The sequence below is a fragment of the Hypomesus transpacificus genome, chromosome 14, assembly GCF_021917145.1.
Source record: "Hypomesus transpacificus isolate Combined female chromosome 14, fHypTra1, whole genome shotgun sequence".
NCBI classification, from domain to species: Eukaryota; Metazoa; Chordata; class Actinopteri; order Osmeriformes; family Osmeridae; genus Hypomesus; species Hypomesus transpacificus.
The window spans coordinates 11,912,041-11,929,627 of record NC_061073.1 but is presented as its reverse complement, the minus strand read 5'-3'; the positions used below and the strand labels follow the sequence as shown (position 1 = coordinate 11,929,627).

Sequence of the window (17,587 nt, the reverse complement as noted above, 5' to 3'; positions counted from 1 at the left end):
GGGTCCTATGCACCCCCCCCCTCCCCTTTTGTCTATATTGTTAGAGATGGCGCAAAAAAAGAACACATAAAAATAAAAAATCTAAATTCACACACCTGCATCAACTAAGCATGAGTCAAAACTAAAAAACTAAGCACAATATTTAAACAATCAAAAAATAAAAACAATACTTTACATCACTCAGTCGTTTGCAAATGTGCTACAGAAATAAATATGACCAGACTTACCGTTGAAGTTGACGCCCCGGATGTGGCTGAGCAGCTCCTTCCCGTCGATGTTGGCCATGCGGGGGCACAGCCCGGGGTATCCGGAGCACAGCTCGCGGTGCATGCGGTGGAGGGCGTGGGCCATAGCGTACACCGCGTCCATCACAAACTGCACCTTCCCCTCCTGCTCATAGGTCGAGTCCCTGCCCACCTTCTCCAGCGCTGACCATCGAAAGGAGGAGAATTTGGGTTATTATCTCGGTTTGTTTGTGGTTGTTTTGGTGGAAATGTGGTATATATGTTCATGAACATTTGATCCTAGCCATTTGATTTTCCTTTTCAGGGCTTACTGCACATGAGCACACCAAGGTTAAGGCTAGTCCGACCGTTTTGCACTATGGTAGTACAAAAATGCTGACATGGTTGTACAATTCGATAGAACACCGTCCTTGCACCGTGCAGAAACTAGAAGCAAAAAGGTCAATACATCTCTGAATGAGTCACACTGCCTGGGATTCAGCAACTTCGTCCTTGGCTCTTTTCAAGCTGATCTTGAGTGAATAATACCAGCTCACAATGTAAACTCAATGAATGTAGAAACGCTGCATTGAAAGCAAAACCTTTTCACCTTGTGTACTGTAACAGCAGACAAAACGGTGGTATTCAACAATGCACACGTTTCCAAACGCATTTCAACACCCAGTTCTTTATAAAACATGTGACTAGAATGACTCATGTTCAGCTGGACCTTGATTTTTTTTTCTCACCACAAAGTTGTGCATCAGAAAAAAGTTTGGGTTTCCAGACATTCCACCCATTTGTACAAGTTATTTGAAACTGACAAAAACGCAGGAGATGTCTTTCGTGAACACTTTTATGAATGTTTGTATCTAATCTGTGGACTTCCGATCTCTGGAACCATCCTATAAATGCCACTGTAATATTTGTCACCACTTTCCTTATGTATTTATTTATTTATTTATTTATTGCACATACCTCAAGGCAACAAACAGGGAGGGGAAAAAACAAGGCTAAGGCAATGACTGTGAACTCATTGGTCACACTGGCCCTGAATTAGTGGACATGACAACTTTGAATTAATAGGAATTTATAAATGAAATGTAATTCAATTTAATGGCAGCTGTGGGTGTGACAGATCACTCTGAAGTGGGAGACATTTTGCTCCAGCAGTAAAGACTGATTACTTGTCTGTGGTGCCATAATGAATAGTACCGGTGCTGAACCAGGGAGCCAGTGTCTGACAGGATGGAGGCGTGATAGACATGACTGAGGTGTTAATTTTTAACAGTTACCAGCTAACGTTGGGAAAGGTTAAGGTGTAGACATTGTCAGTTCACTGGTGCCTACATGTCAAAGACAGCAACACTTGAGAACAAGAGAAATCATGCGAAAATGAGACGCTGCATTGTAAAATAGAGTCAAGTATTCATATATTGTCCATTTCAATCTTTCTATTTCGTGCTTAGCTTAGACGGAGTTCTCTTGAGTTTTAGATTTTTATGTTTAGGGCCTTAAATAATACCAAACTAGCTCTGGCTTTAAGTTTAACTACACATTAGAAGAATCTTATGTGATCTGAGAATCTTATGGTGCTGTGGCAGCTAATTCTCTGAGCTAATTCCTGGTTTGTGATGCTCTGATAAGGTATGCAAATATGGGAATAGGGAATAGTCAATATTTCCAAAGTGCTCTTGCAATATGAATGTAAAAAAACATATTTTGCGCAAGGACATTTCCTTAAAATATTAATAATGTATTATTATTACCTTCAAATAGGTAGACAATGTAACAGCAATTCCTGGTAAATCATGTGTGATAATCTATGCTGTTTATAACACATGGATATTTCTATTATTGAAGAAAATTGACATTAGAACCTGGTAAGACAAAATCCCTGTTTGCAAAACAACATGCACTCTGTTGCAGCGTCTCACCAAATAGTGACTCACGGCTTACGGGGGGATAATGTGCCTGTGTGTTTGATAACGATACCAGCTAACCGATGCAGGGAAGATGAAATCCTCAATCATATTGAATGATGTGTGGCAATAAGCCTGACGGACAACTTCATTACAGACGCTGGCGTTTCAATTAAACATCACTTACAAGGGCAAATTTAATTCCCCCTCTACAGGACAGACGTGCGTTTGTTTTCCCCCTTTCTATGAAGCGCGAGGGGATACTGCTGTTTCAATTAAATGAGAAAATCAGATAAATGACAAACTAATTACAGACAGTCTTCGACTGTGAGATAAGATGAAATAAGAATAATCCCAGCTGTGGCATCAGTACTGAACGTATACAGCATGTCTGACAAGCCGGAATATATTTACATTAATATTGCATCATCATGCAGCCTTATTGTTTATGGCTAGCGTCAAACTTTTGTCATATTCTATCAACGTGGCATTAATAATGGCAGTCTGGCATTGGCTGGCCTCAGAATTTCATTGTTATAAAGATATCAAGTGGAGATATACCATACAAGATGACATGAAAAGAAAACCGCTCTGCAGTACATGTAATAAATGAATTCTGTCTGTATCACTCTTTTCTCGATTACACAGTTGTTTGTCATTGTATCATGGTCTTTCTGCGAGTATTCACTGTGATAGGTGCAGCCACCTCCAATGATGAGATTTCTCTCAGTACTATTGTCTAAAATCCATTCTCCAACCCGATTGTTCAAACATACTGGTACTTGACTTGTAAGGACTATATTATAGGCACACGAATAATCAGGATAGTATTCAGAGAGTTATAGTAAGTTAGTGAGGTCAAACAATCTTCAAAAAAATATTCATATCATTTTCTTCTAATTCCTTTACTTGCCATTATCATGTCCATCTGGTTCTCTTTGTAGCAATATACTCTGTGGGCAGCTGAGTGGTACAGGAACTGACTGCAGATCAAGAGGTCTCCAGTTCAATCTGCCTCTCCCCTCTCCCCCTACACTGCCGTTACTAAGGATAAAAGCAGCTGCTCAAATTAATTAAGTCAAATTACAATCTGCTAGAGAAAGATGAGATGAGAGAACAGTAGAAAGACAACTTGATACGCCCCCTCGCAGCCTCAAAGGGATTTAGAGTTGTTATAAGACGGTGAACCGGTGTGTCGACAGTCTCTGGTCGTAGTGTAGGAGGAGGAGGAGCTGTTGGACGCAGAGGTTGTGTGAAGTTCACGTAATTGCCACAGTCGCTCAGCATTAATGGTGCGGAGGGGACAAGCCTTGCCACAACCCCTACTCTCTTCATGACCTTAAACGCTTGTAACGTTTGAGCAAGTCAGCAAGGTTTCACCAGGAGACCTGTAGATGTATCAGGGTTTTTGCTCCCCCACATGAGTCAAGCACAATGGGATCATTCAGGTTTCAACAGCATGGATGAGACAGATAAAACACTGGACTTCTTTGTTTGCAAACTGTCTTTGCAGAGGTGATGGGAAACCATTGATTCTGGCTCCACAGTAGGACTGGTTTCACAGCAACAAGTGGTGAGAGATTTTAACTGTGTCTGTTCATCAGGCAACAAGATTAAATGGATACAACAATGATGACAACCCTGTCCTTTGGATAAACAAACACATGAACGAATAACTAAACATGATACACTTAACGGCTTGCGGACAGGGATCATTTGACCAGATCATTTACGTGCCAGACCAGGCTCGGACAAGCCTGGACCTCAACTAGCGAGAATCCCAGATGGCTAGGCCTGGCTGACGAGGCCACATCGTAATAAATCGGGCCATAAACTGGGTGCTTCGCTAATTACTTTTTGTTTTCGCTCATTAAGAAATTAAATATTTAGCCTGCCTTTAAACTAACAAATGTGTAATTACACACCAGCCTGGGCCACTTCGGCTGCCAAGCTTATGTCTACATTTGACTGATGCAGCTCTGACAGCTGAAAAGAAAGGCGGGGGTTAATTTGCGCTTTTTATGTCTGCATATGTTATTTCCTTCAATTAACAAATAATGATAATCGGACCTGTTGTTACCACCTGTCTCTTGACAGGAGGTAAATAGCCTTGAGCTTCAATGTACGACTGCAAATTCTAGTGATATGCTCCTCAGCCAACTAAAAATCATCCCTCAATTTTCTGCCATTGTACTCCGCTGTGTCTAAGAGGTGGTGAGTAGATAAGAGATGAAAAAAATCTAAAATTTGTTAAATACTTGTGTATTCCAAAACCCTAAAAGAATGATATTCTTGATTTTAATACCATAATGTTTTCTGCTAATGAAAATGATTGTTGTTGAGCAACAACAACAATGATGTTATCAGGTTTCTCTGTAAGCATAATTCAGCTACAGTATTTTAATGTGAGATGATACAACGACATTAACATGTCTGTGAAATACACATGGCACCACACTCCAGATAGTCAAAGACTTGACTACACTAATAACCTTTTATACCTCTTATTCCCCTACAGCTGTAGAACCATTAACTCTGGCTTTGCCATCTTTCAAGACAAATGTAAACGTTATTTGGTGCTAATGGCTACCTTGGGAAGACATTTGGCAAAAAGGACTGAGCACAAGAAATTTCCATTTGTACTTTCTCAAAGAAAGAAAGAAAGACATAAAAAGCATGCCTTCCAGAATGTTCTTGAGTGGTGTGCATTTAGCAGTACTCGCTGTGGCACCGACAAAAGGCAGCACCTCCCCTTAGCTCTCATGCTGTTTCCAAATCTCGAGATGGGTGCCTTTAGAGAACCGGCAAAAAGCCAGTCTCCATAACGGAGGGGAAAAACACACACCAAATGTGTTGAATAAATAAATAACTGGGCTTTGTGGAGATTGCTTTTCATCTGTCGATGATCAGAATCAAGTACACTTGTCGAGTGCAAAAGACGGTGCTAGGAATAGTGCTGTAGAAACCAACTGTCAAAATAAGATACAATATAATGCTTTCATGTTTTCCCAATGTATGTCAGGGAAATTTGTACAGTTTTAACTCACTTTTAAATGTGAGAGGGTAGACAACAGACCTATAGTAGCTAAGCGTCTTTAGAGATGGGATAAACAAGCTGAACGGACTGCAGAGTGCAACCAAGCACACAGCTGAGATGAAATATTCATAGTCCTATCGACAACACTGACAGCTTGTTTTGTCTCTTGGTACAGAGAATTTATCCTACAATACTCTACACTACCTACATAACTATATATCCTAACTACACTACCTACATATTCTATACACTAACTTCAGAACCTATTTACATTACCGACATACCCTACTATATGTGCACAAGCTTGATGCCCTTCAGGATATACAGTCCAGTAGCTCGATATGCTACATACTGTATGCTGGCTACCTATGTTCCAGATGAGGGGAGCTGATCCCCTGCCCCTTAAAACCAGTCTCCTCCAGGCAGGAAACAACAATGATGAGACACTGTTGGTTGTGGATCTCCACAACTGTTGACTATTCAGTAGTGCCATATAGGTCAATTATTATGAAGGCTAAGATAAAGGTTAGATGTTGATGTACAGGTGTATTGAAGGCAGTATGGCAAAAGTCATGTTTCACAAAGTACTGGATGGCATTTCAAACCATTTGTACTACTGTATTGCCTGAAACTGAATTGAAATTCCCTTTTTTAGGGGGAGGTCAAAGATGAAGACAATAACAATTTGAAACAATTGGCATTAGGTGGGCATACACACACACCGACAGTCCACACATACACACACCGACAGTCCACACATACACACACCGACAGTCCACACACACACACCCCCACACACACACGTTCAGTACAAGCATACACACCCACACACCCCACGTGTAGAGTACACACACATTCACACATACTAAATTACTAAATCATCGATTAGTCTCATTCTGTCTCACATGCCTGAAGGCAGGGGGGGGGGGTTGGGGGCATAATTACGTTATTGGATTGCTTTTAACAGAGGGTCATACTCTCTCTGGGAGGAAATGAGCAGTTAAAAGATGGGGCTATAAACATGTACACTGTTCAACAGAGAGGAACACATCAGCAGAGGTGGGAACACCCCGCACAACGGAACATTGGATACAGTGAACTCTGACCCCAGGTCAGTATATCTGTTAAATCTTTAACCATCACAATGACTTACAGTTAATGACTGTGGCCTTACATGAACCATCCCAGAGCAAACACCTTTTTTTTTCTTCATCTGATTCATTCATTTATTCTTCATCCTCTTTCTCTCTTCCTCCTTTTTCTTTTTCTCACTCCCTCTTACGCGTCCACTCTTTCAACCCTGTATGCCAACACTATCAGCCATAGGAGCAGTTGCTTTGCTCTTCAATGCAGCAGGCCAGTATCATCTGCCATGCCATTGCTACAATTTCATTATCATACGTAATGTATCGAGTGCACCTCCACACCCCTAGGGCGTTGCACTACTTGCGTGGTAAACCTTGTCCTGGAACAATACTTTGGCCTCTTCAGTGAGTCAGTAGTTTAGTAAACTCACAGTGCATGGTGGAAAATGTGCATAGGTAGAGTATACTTACAGTCTATTGCCATGTCTCTGTTTTGCATATGATACAAAATAAAATAGTGCTGTTCAAGTGGGGCATATATTTTTAGCTCAGTTATGATAGTGTATTTTTGTACACTAACTGGTTAATCCTGTTTGTGACTGAGCGAATGAGTGAACAGCCTCCGGGGTATTGTACGTGGGCTGTAGTCACAGTCTTGATCTTAGTCATGTTGGGATGCTCTGATGGTATTTTTGGCGTCAACAAGAAACAATAATATTGTGCCACACGGAAGCGACCACGGTAGACTGAGGCTGCTGTCTTCTGGAATGTTCCAGTGGGACAGTGACTTGCATATTGGTCGAGGTTTAGCCTACACAGCAGAGGATATGCTTGTGGTTGTATTACAAAACTATGCAATCTGACAAAACTGTAGGATGTGAAGAGAGCAGGGAGGACGGCAGTAACACAATGCTAAAATCAAACACCATTAACGTTCCACATGATATTGGAGGTGTGCCCCGGAGAGGGCTTACTGAATGCAGGCTCTCTCTAGTTACAGTGTTTCCTGTCTAAATGAATCCTTTGTGGAGGAACACATGGCTGGATGCGTGCACACACACACACGCTGTACACACACATGCACAGACACAAACACACACACACAAATGCACACATGCACCCTCACACACACTGTTTGTAATGTAATTTATATGCAGACTCTCAAATGCAGACACACAAGCAAACGTGTAATTCCACAGCAAAGGACTCACACACAGACAACATATTAACCAAACTCCCACATGCTCGCAAAGACAGATAAATACACCCACACAACACACACAATAAACAGCCCCCCCCCCCCCCCCCCCCCCCCCCCCCCCATACACACACACACAATGTACTTTTACACACATAAGCCATTGCTGTCTTAAGAGGTTTGTGAAAGACAGGCGTGTATTGTGTACAATATTGCACCGGCTGCAAACTATCGATACACAGGTACACAATAAAGAAATACACGCCACACGTCCACACACAGACACATACACACACACACAGGTGGTGTATGACCAGAGGGGTGTTGCTGATTCAGCCGTTTGTCTGGTTACATGATTACTCTTCTGAAAGCGATGGCTTCTGATAGAAGATGCCTATACAGCGCCTCTCTCGTTCCTCATGGCACTAAAACTCAATCTCGAGTTGCTAATAAAATCTATTCAAGCCGCTGCTCTCCCTGCCAGCTCCCATGAAGAGTGAACAGTAGGGGAGGCCTCCAGAGTGCTTGTGGCATCACCTTCAAAACTTCCAGCCTCATGGGAAAATCACACCCGACTTTATCACAACGCTGGACAGCTGAGCTCGTTTTTCTTCTTCTTTCGTCAGTTTCTTTCGGTTCAAACGGCTTGGCCACATTCACCACCAAATCCCCAATCCGAATCCTGCCGGGTGCGTCGGACTAGTCTCTGAAGGATCGGGCCCCTCAACAAGTGTTCTTGTTTCCAAAAAAGACCCGAACAATCATCAAGGTTTTAGATGTTGATTTGTTTTACGCCCACCCCACTGCGAGGACATTGTCGTCAGCACAATGGCACTTTGTGGTGGACGAGCTGTGTGCTAAGCTAAGTGATGTGGAATTCATTCTGGAGATGCTCCCCCCGGGCCTCTTGCGCTGTTTGTCTCAGTAGACCGAAGTGTGATGACTTTGTCTAATTTCCGGCGCAGCGAAAGTTATGGCGACACTTCGCGTTTGCGCATCTGGTTTGTTTTTTTATGGGGTGTGTGTTTTTTGTCAGGACGCTCTGAGTTATTTATATAGTTTTTGTCGTCACGCCGTCGTGATTTGATGTCTGCCTTCCCCCCTTCTCCCCTTAAAATGTGTGATAATAATCACAGGAGCTGGGTTGTGTGTTGTTGACAGACAAATCTATCAGCAGTGAAGTGTTATGTGCATCCTAGTGTAGATAAGATACAGGGGGAGAGATAGACAGAGGGAGAGACAGACAAAGAGAGGGGGAAATAAAGGGGGTGGGAGGAAGAGAGAGAACAGGAGAGAGAGAGTGCAGGGAAGACAGCGCGAGAGAGGAGGGGGAAGGAGAATGAACGAGAGAGGACGGAAAGAGAGGGAATGTAAAGCAAGCATCACTCAGGAACGACAGCTCTGTAATTATTCTCATTACTTCAAGTCGCTGTGTCAGAAAAATAAGCGTTGTCGTGGATATGGGCGAGGGACGGACGTCTGCATTTGTGTACATTCTAGGAGAAAGGAAATAGAGTGTTGAGCCAAGGGACACAACCACATTACTACAGACATTCACAACCACATGCAAGACGAGAACAATGGAAGAATGTCTAATGTATGAAAGTCATCCATGAATGTGCCATGGGGATGAATTATTGTTATTAGGATTTACAAATGTAGAATGCACACACACACGAGATAAATAAGATTGGATACCCATGACTGCTTAAATCCGAAATACACACAAGCATAAGTCACACACACACGCACAAATAGTCTTCCTCCTCTCTCTCCGGGGGTCTCCCATACCAAAGTATGGCTTCAGATCAGACATTCTGTACAACTTGTCTGCCACATGGCCGATGCTGCCCCTGGCTCTGTCAGACACCCTAAGAGCCCCACAGAATGGAGACTACCTCATCTAAATGATAGCAAACAAGGCCTCTTTGACCAAATTCTTGTTTTCAAACTCGAGTTATGAGTCAAGTTCTGTCTGAGTGGAAGTCACTGCTCGCCGGTCTCCCAGCATGCGCAACCCGCCCTCTCCAGAGGATTCAGAACGCAGCAGCCCGTCTGGTCTTCAATCTACCCAGACGCTCCCATGTTACCCAACTCCCTCCACTGGCTTCCCATCACGGCCCGTATCAGATTCAAGACCCTGGTACTGACCTTCCGAGTGGTAAACAGGACTGCACCCGACTACATCAAGTCTCTCCTCCAGTCTTACACCCCCACCCACCACCTACGGTCTTCTTCTGACAACCGTCTGGTGGTCCCACCGCTCAAGAGCGTTTTTTCACAATGTATGCTTCATGTTTTGGCTACCCGCAATGTTTGGGGCAGTCTCGTTGTTATGATCAGTGACCTATGCACTTTTGTAAAGCTCTCTCTTGGAAGTCGCTTTGGATAAAAGCATCTGCTAAATGAATCCATGTAAATGTGAGTCTATGAGGTTCCTGAGGTAATGGCCTTCAGGTCTAACCACTTCAGACAAATACTTGAATAACAAGTAAGGGACTCAGCTAGTCATGACACTTTAATCGGAGGCTGTCTGTACATACTGGACAGCCACTGCTTTAATGCCATCTTACGGTCCTCTCATCTGACCAGGACGTCTTGGTGCTGTGGCTACACAGACGGTTTGAGAGCCACATGTACAGTTCTAGAGAACCGTGTCACATGACTGAGTGGGTCACCTTTGCTGACAGTTCTGTCCGATATCACAAGTACTTTGAGCATGTGGGGATGCCGGTACAGTGTTGACACTTTGGCGAACAAACTTTCGACTTTCTGTATTTCTGGCCTGCCGTCTCGGCAGTGGGTTGTTTAAACAGGCAGGGTTTGCGTTAGGGAAGCAAAGCCTTGTTTGTCTGTCTGGCTGAGAACTGGTGTGAGGTCTGTTCATGTACACAGGCTCTGTGATATTGCTGTGCCTAAATGTGGATGGGGAATGTCAATACTATTTAGACCTGGTGCTTTGGAGAGATGAGGTCTTGTTTTAGAGCTGTTCATGACTTTCAAGTTTTAGGACTTCGAAGGCTATATATATATATATTTATATATATATATGCTTTTATATATATGAGTATGGAATCTGATACACTAGCACAAGTGTACTTAACCTTTACATGTGTGTACAGTACTGTTGCTACAGTATAATCCAATTTTAAGAAGGGCATTTGAGTGGAATTCTTTCTATGGACAAATACTTCAGCACCAACTATGCAGACCTACAGTAAATCTACTCTGAAGCCAAATTTGGCTAATCTTAAAATCCACCGTCATGTAATCAGTCTGTAATCAAGCTGGTCAATGTCTATATGTAACACACTTACATAGAACATATATACAACATTTGCATTGGTTTATGGGACTCGTCCAAACCTTCACAGGATTGGCGCTAGGCTGTGGCGCTAGGCTGTGGCGCTAGGCTGTGGCGCTAGGCTGTGGCGCTAGGCTGTGGCGCTAGGCTGTGGCGCTAGGCTGTGGCGCTAGGCTGTGGCGCTAGGCTGTGGCATACCTGTACATTTCTTAGGGCTCCCTGGCCGTTTGCCATGCATGCCCAGCTTGCAGCTGAAGTTCTCCTCCCAGAACTCAGCAAACCACACATTCCGTCTGTTGTTGGAGAGGGAGCGGCTTCGGAAGTACCGGTCGAATGCTGCAATATCCAGAAGACCAGGCAGTGAAAGAGAATCAATGAAAGGAAACCAACTTATGTGAGAAATCGGGGTGCATACTGAATATCTGATGGAAGAGTTTAATTCATGTGTACAGGTATCTTCTACATTCAGTGCCAGTTGTAACAAATCACATCTACTAATCGAATCTACAAGTCTAATCCTGATTTCAAATATGGTTACTGAAACAAAAGCAACATATCAACATTTACAGACAAGACAGGCCCATCTCTGTACTGGACTAGAGGGCTTTTTTTCTTTAATGGCAAACCTGGGAGGTTTTACATTGCAATGAATCCAGTAAGTCCAAAAAGTGATTACTATGAAAGTGCTGGGATTTCAGGCACTGCCCATTAATGTTTTACCACTATACTAATCAGTCTGCTTTAAAAGCCTTGAGACTGGCTTCCTTTGTTTTGGAGTCACTCAATTTGGAATTTGTTTGGCTGGCGTTCTGTAGTCTTCCGGAACGCTGCCACAACAATTTCGATCTAGCGAATTAAACCAACGAGGCTTCCACTTACCGTCCACAGAGGCCCTCTTAGGGAGGATGGTGACGGCGCCCTCGGCCACCCTTTCCTGCCCCACCACCGGGGAGATCTTGGAGCCCCAGCTGTCCGAGCCAACCCACAGGAAGTGACCCGTCTGGTTGTTCCGCTTGGCGGCATCCAAGATACGCCTATGGGAAGAGAGACAGAGAGACCGGCCAGTGAGAGGAGAGAGAAGGTATGGGGTAGAGAAGAGCACATCCCATTCTTTCACAACACCAAATCAAGTGAACCCCCGCCCACCCGAAACACCAAATCAAGCACACCTTGTCCAGAAATCTTCAACAAGTGACAACAAGATGCTTATTTTACAGCGTTCCCCTGACATAAAGATAAAAGGTACAGTCTCGTTCACGATAGGTAACCTTTGAGGTAGGATGTCATCAAATCAAGACAGATTACCAGAATGTGCAATCTCACTCCCTCTCTCATTTTCCATTTCTCCCCTGTTCCTCAAGTGAAACACTGAAATATGGAACGACGGCAGGGGTTCAGTGAAGATTGGGAAACCTGGCTTAGTTCCTCAACCCTCTATCGAGGACAATGACTTTTGAGGAGAGTCCACTCTCCCTGGGTAGCAGGTGTTTGAGGTGAGAAGCGTGGCAAAGTGCTTTCATATCAAACCTGAAATTATAACAGTCGATAAACTGCACTTCTTAATTTCAGCTTAATCAGATCCAGCAGAGATAACCCTGAAACGATATGCATTGAAGAGTACTGAGGTTCAGGAGAGCTTTGACGCATTGGTCCTCTTAGCCCCGTGTTCTCAGAGTTAATCGAAACATCGTTATCTCAATCCTCAGTGAAGAGTTTGTGGATTAGCTGATGGAGGATAAACAATCTGGTCTTGACTCAGAGTTGCCTAGAGTGCAGTGATGGAGTGTGTGTGTGTGTGTGTGCAGTGCTGTGGGTGCTTGTGTTTCTTTTCAGGTGTACTCGTGTGGGTTCATCCGCCAGCGTGTGTCTATACAAAAGAGACGGAAAGAATGAGAGAGTGAGTCACACCTGATATCGTCCTCATTGGCAAACATGATCACGGCGCGGGCGTTGGGGGTCTCCAGAAGGCGCAGGATGAGCTTGTCAAACTCCCCCGGCTTCGGCTCCCTGGGGATCTTCAGCGACTGGGCGATACAAACTCCACCTGGGGGAAGAGCAGATGCATAAGAGGGTGAGAGAGAGAGACATAAAAGAGAGGGAGAGAGGAAGGAGAAACTCAGAGAGTGAAAGAAAAAGAGGGGGACTTGGAGAGAGAGTTAGAGGGTTAGAGAGAGGCAGTGTTAGAAAGAGAGAGATAGGGAGATAGATTATTCTCTAATGTGTTGACTTTTTTAGTATCCTTTTGAGTACAGATATAAACATGAAGTTCATAAAGAAATATAATTCGAATGTAGGGAGACTGACAATATGGAAGAAAGAGATAGAGAAAGTGAGAGCGATGCCAATAGGAGAAAATGGAGGGGTAAATTTAAAGTGGAGAGATACAGACAAATTAAGGGTGTAGAAAGAGCAAGGTGTCAGAAAGGGAAGGAAAGAGAGAGAGATGGAGACGGAGAGAGAGAGAGACAGAGAGAGAGAGAGAGAGAGAGAGAGAGAGAGAGAGAGAGAGAGAGAGAGAGAGAGAGAGAGAGAGAGAGAGAAAAGTATGGGGAGTAAGAGGAGTCAAAAAGGCCAGGTGTCGTGTGGGACAGAGAGGTTGGGAGAGAGAAATTATAGGTGTTGTGTGGGGTTGGAAGGGGGAGGGAAAGATGAAAAAAAAAAAAAACAAGGAGGGAGTTGAGACAGACAAGTTAAGAGGGTGAAAAAGAGAGGGCCGGATCGGGGAGGCTGAGAGTGAAAGGAAAAGTTTGGCTGAAAACATGAGATAGGGAAAAGCAGAGGGGAGAGATAGAGTGGAGGAAAGGAATGAATTTTAAAAAGAAAGAAAGGGAGAGATGGAGGGTGGGAGCAGGGTCACGACAGATAGAGTTTAGACAATGGAAAGAAGACAAGAGAGAAAGAGCTAGACCATTATTATCTGATTCCCTTGACGGAGACTTTCTCAGCATACTGATAAGATATTTTGGGAACAGAATGACAAAGTCCATCTCTGTTTCCATTCCACCTGGTCCAGAATACAAAAACACTTAGATCCTCATTACATGTGATGGTATCGTCACACCTAAGTGTTAAAAAACATCAGCAGTTGAAAAACATAATTAAAAAGTCTTGTGGCAAGGTGTTTGTGAAACTGCTGAGAAAGTGGGTGAGACTTTCAGTATCGGTATTTCCAGCAGTGGGCCATGGCTAGCAGTAGGATACAGCTAACAGTCAAAAAGGCTAGCATGAGGACACGGTTAGCAGTAGGACATTGGTTGTAGTAGGACATGGCTAGGAGTCAGACAGGTTAGCAGTGGTACATGGTTAGCAGAAGGGGAGGCCTAGCAGACATGCCTACTGTAGCAGCCAGAAGCTAACATGGAACCCGTTGTCGTTTTTAATGGGGATCTCTAATAACACTGCATCATTCTCAGACCACTGTATTAAATCATGAGAGCAGAGCGCTGCAACTTCAAGCGATGATCTCCCCTCTGGAATCCAATCTCTCCTTGTTACAGTCCATTTCATGAACATCTGGACCACTTTCATCTCCCCAGTGCCTCCCCAACAGAAGGCCCTTTGTCTGGGGAGACATCACCGTGCCTTACGGGTGTCCAAACACGACTCGACTATTATGCCCTAAACATATTCCCCTTCTAAGGGTAAACACCAATCTGCACCATGCTTTGGCATTCAGGTCATGCTTGGAAAATGGTTATCCTTTATTTTGGATCATAATCCCTGTCATGATTATTTGAGGGAGCAGTAGTTTTAGGGGTTTGCATTTAAGTGGATGAGATGCACTATGACAGTATGTGTGTGTGTTTGTGTCGGTTGTCTTTATGCATTTCTGTGTCTATAGGACTGTGCAGGTCTGAGCGTGATTTTTTGTGTGTTCGTATGTGTGTGTGAGTATGTTTTAGTGTGTTAAAATCTGTAATGTGTGTGTTTGTCTTTATGTCTGTTGCAATCGGAAAGAATCTCATGACAAAATAAAACTTCAAAGAGAACGCAACTGTGGTAGGAGATTAGCCGTCTGTGTCATGACAAAATGTTCCCCAAGTGAGCAAACGCGGGTTAGGCAGTGACTTTGCGACTGGAAGTTGCCTCCAGCATCAGATCTCAAACCTGATTGCACTATACATCAAAGCTGAACTTCTATTAAAAGGGCAAAACAGATATCTCATCCCGTTGTGTGGTCAACGTCATTAGATATTCTGTGTAGATTTGACTGATTACATGCAGTGTGCGATCTACCAACATGTTTAGAAGACTTACTATCTGAATCTACACCATCAGTTCTACAAAGGCCAGCCTATATGGAAGGAACAGTTGCATTGTATCTGGAACTTTGGTAGTAGCTGATGACAACCAAGCCCACATTCCGTTGATGAGAACAGGGAACGTTTAATTTCAGAGCACTATAGCCACCCTTTGAACAATGCTAGGTAAATTACTGTTGGAATATGATGTGAGAGTGCGTGTGTGTAGCCCACACAAATCCATTCAAATTTCTGAAGAGATTAATTGTGCCCTAATGGCCGGACGGATTCCCCCTGGCACAGTACAATGTAATTTAACAACTTAACGATCATGACTCGCTCTGCCCCGCAAAACTGTGGAGCCCCTCGGCACTGTTAATATGCTGATTCTTTTGTATCATTCAATCAAGTCTCTTTGTGTGACATAAATGACTCATGTCCCCTTTTGTGGCTTTGTGGAAATGACACGGTGAGGGGGCACGAGTCATTTACAGGTGTGTTTTCACGACATCGAATAAATCACTTGATGAATAAATAAAAAAAGTGAAGGGGTTTTCGGTGTGCATCAGCTCCTTGTTGATACCAGAGTGAATCCAATTCTCATGGTGTGACACCTCCTGCTGTTTTAGTGCTATCTCTCCTTTCCTCCTTGCACATTTATTATTAATGGAAGCCCTGTTGATTGGTTGGTAGGGGGATGGGGATGAGGGGGAGATAGGGGAGGGAGGAGATGGAAGTGGAGGGGCAGGTCGAGTGGAAGGGGGGAGGTGGAGGGTGAGAAGGGGGGTGAAGGAGGGCCAGGGGAGGGGGAGGTGGGCGGGGAGACATGGAGGGGGACAACGGGTAACATGCCCCCTCCACTGCAGTGGATCAGAACTTGTTTCTGAACTATTTTGGACTCAACGCCAGAATATCCCATTATAAAGCGGGTGTGATGGCGATGTCAAAAGGAAGGAAAAGGTGTTGAGCACTGTCTGTTGGAGCTGCGTGTTGTGATACAATGTCTGTGTCAGCACGCCTACCATCACTCCAACGCAGCACAAACGATCCAGTTTTCACACCTTTGACTTGTCAGGGGGAGATGAAGAAGCTCTCTGCCCAGGTAACTAGACTGATATATCAAGAGATAACACTTTCCATATTCTCCTCACTTTTTGTGGCATGCAGTGTCTAATTTGGGTTTTTGCAGATATACACAGAACTGGTAAAAATGTCCATATTTCGATAAAGCAAATGCATCTTATTTCCTGTGGGAAATAAGGACAGCAGGGAGGAAGGACAGCAGGATGGGACAAAAGCAGAGACGGATTTCTGTGGTGGACCCCCTGGCATGTGTGTCGTATGTGACACACTTGAATGTTATGCTATTTACATCCGCATATGAACACAATCATCCACGGTGTGGTTGTTTAGGAGTCTGCATACTAACGATGGAGCCTACAGTATTGTGCCACGAAGCCACTCCTTTCTGATAACTACAATTCACACCGTAGAAACTTCCCCAAACACTGCCACCTAAAAAAACCTATTGGGAAGCATACTGCTACGACCCATCTTCCCTCTCTACTTTAATGTGTACTCCTCATTTGCCTGTGAAGATTAAATTTTCCCTCAAAAATTCAATAAAAACAATTGGAAAAGGGAAGTTTACCACTGACATATCATTACTTCTAGTGCAGCCCCTGTTATGCACAACAGAACAAACCTTTGAAGTTCCACTGAGGTGGAGTTCCTGCCTCAATCAGACAAGGTAGTATGATAGCAGGCATCTGACCTCAAGTTTTACCCCCCAGATCAGCTTTTCCAATTTAATTGCCATTGAGAGATTTTGTTTTGGTCCGTCAGAGCCATCTCAGCCGTCTCTGTCGTGGAAGGAAAGGGAGAAAGCAAAAGCGCACACTGGGACAGGGTTGCAAAGCTGCGGGAATCTTACTCACAGCTTTCCCTATGGGCTTATTTTGATTTGTACTGTTCCAGTACAGCAAAGTGCATCAGAAACAAGCAGTGCCTGCCCCCGACCCCACCTCTCAACCCTCGCACAACCCGCCTACAGGCTCTCATGTCTAGCAGGCCTTCACTGGGATCGTCTGAACCGAGCTACCTTTTAGAGGTGAGCTGAAAAGGACTCGTGAAGAACAGACCCTGTGTTTGTAGGGCGAATTTGAGCAGATAGCATTTCTCTTTCTTTGAGGCTCGCGGTTGGATCAGCGCTGCGGTGTGCCGTCTGCAGTCTAAAGCACCCTCGTCTCTGGGTACAGAGTGGCTGAGTTGGCAGAATACCGCACTGACATCCTACCCCTCTGAAGCCCCTTCAGCCCAAACATTCTCAGATGTCTGAGAGCGAAATGACTCCGACAACCCACACTCTCTCAACCCACCGCCTCTCCAGTCACACAAAACCAACATTCTAACGTTCATTATCATCATAAAAAAATACTTGTGCTGAGAAATACAATGCAAGTGCTTGAAAACATACACAGAACACTGGACTTTAAGCTCTTGCTTGGGTACCGCATTAATATTCTCACTTGGAAATGCCATTTGTACTGCCACACAATGCTTTTTCCTTATATATG

General features: G+C 44.0%; 1 protein-coding gene across 1 annotated transcript in view; it reads right to left on the bottom strand.

Moving 5' to 3' along the window:
* The window catches only part of LOC124476720 (metabotropic glutamate receptor 8-like), an 87,194-nt gene that overhangs the window by 20,329 nt on the left and 49,278 nt on the right, over positions 1-17,587 (bottom strand). Inside the window, exons 3-6 of the mRNA XM_047034024.1 lie at positions 12,679-12,814; positions 11,650-11,804; positions 10,969-11,106; positions 228-428 (exon numbers count right to left, since the gene is read on the bottom strand). Of these exons, the coding sequence (XP_046889980.1) occupies positions 228-428; positions 10,969-11,106; positions 11,650-11,804; positions 12,679-12,814 (630 nt within the window). The remainder of the gene's footprint in view (positions 1-227; positions 429-10,968; positions 11,107-11,649; positions 11,805-12,678; positions 12,815-17,587) is intronic.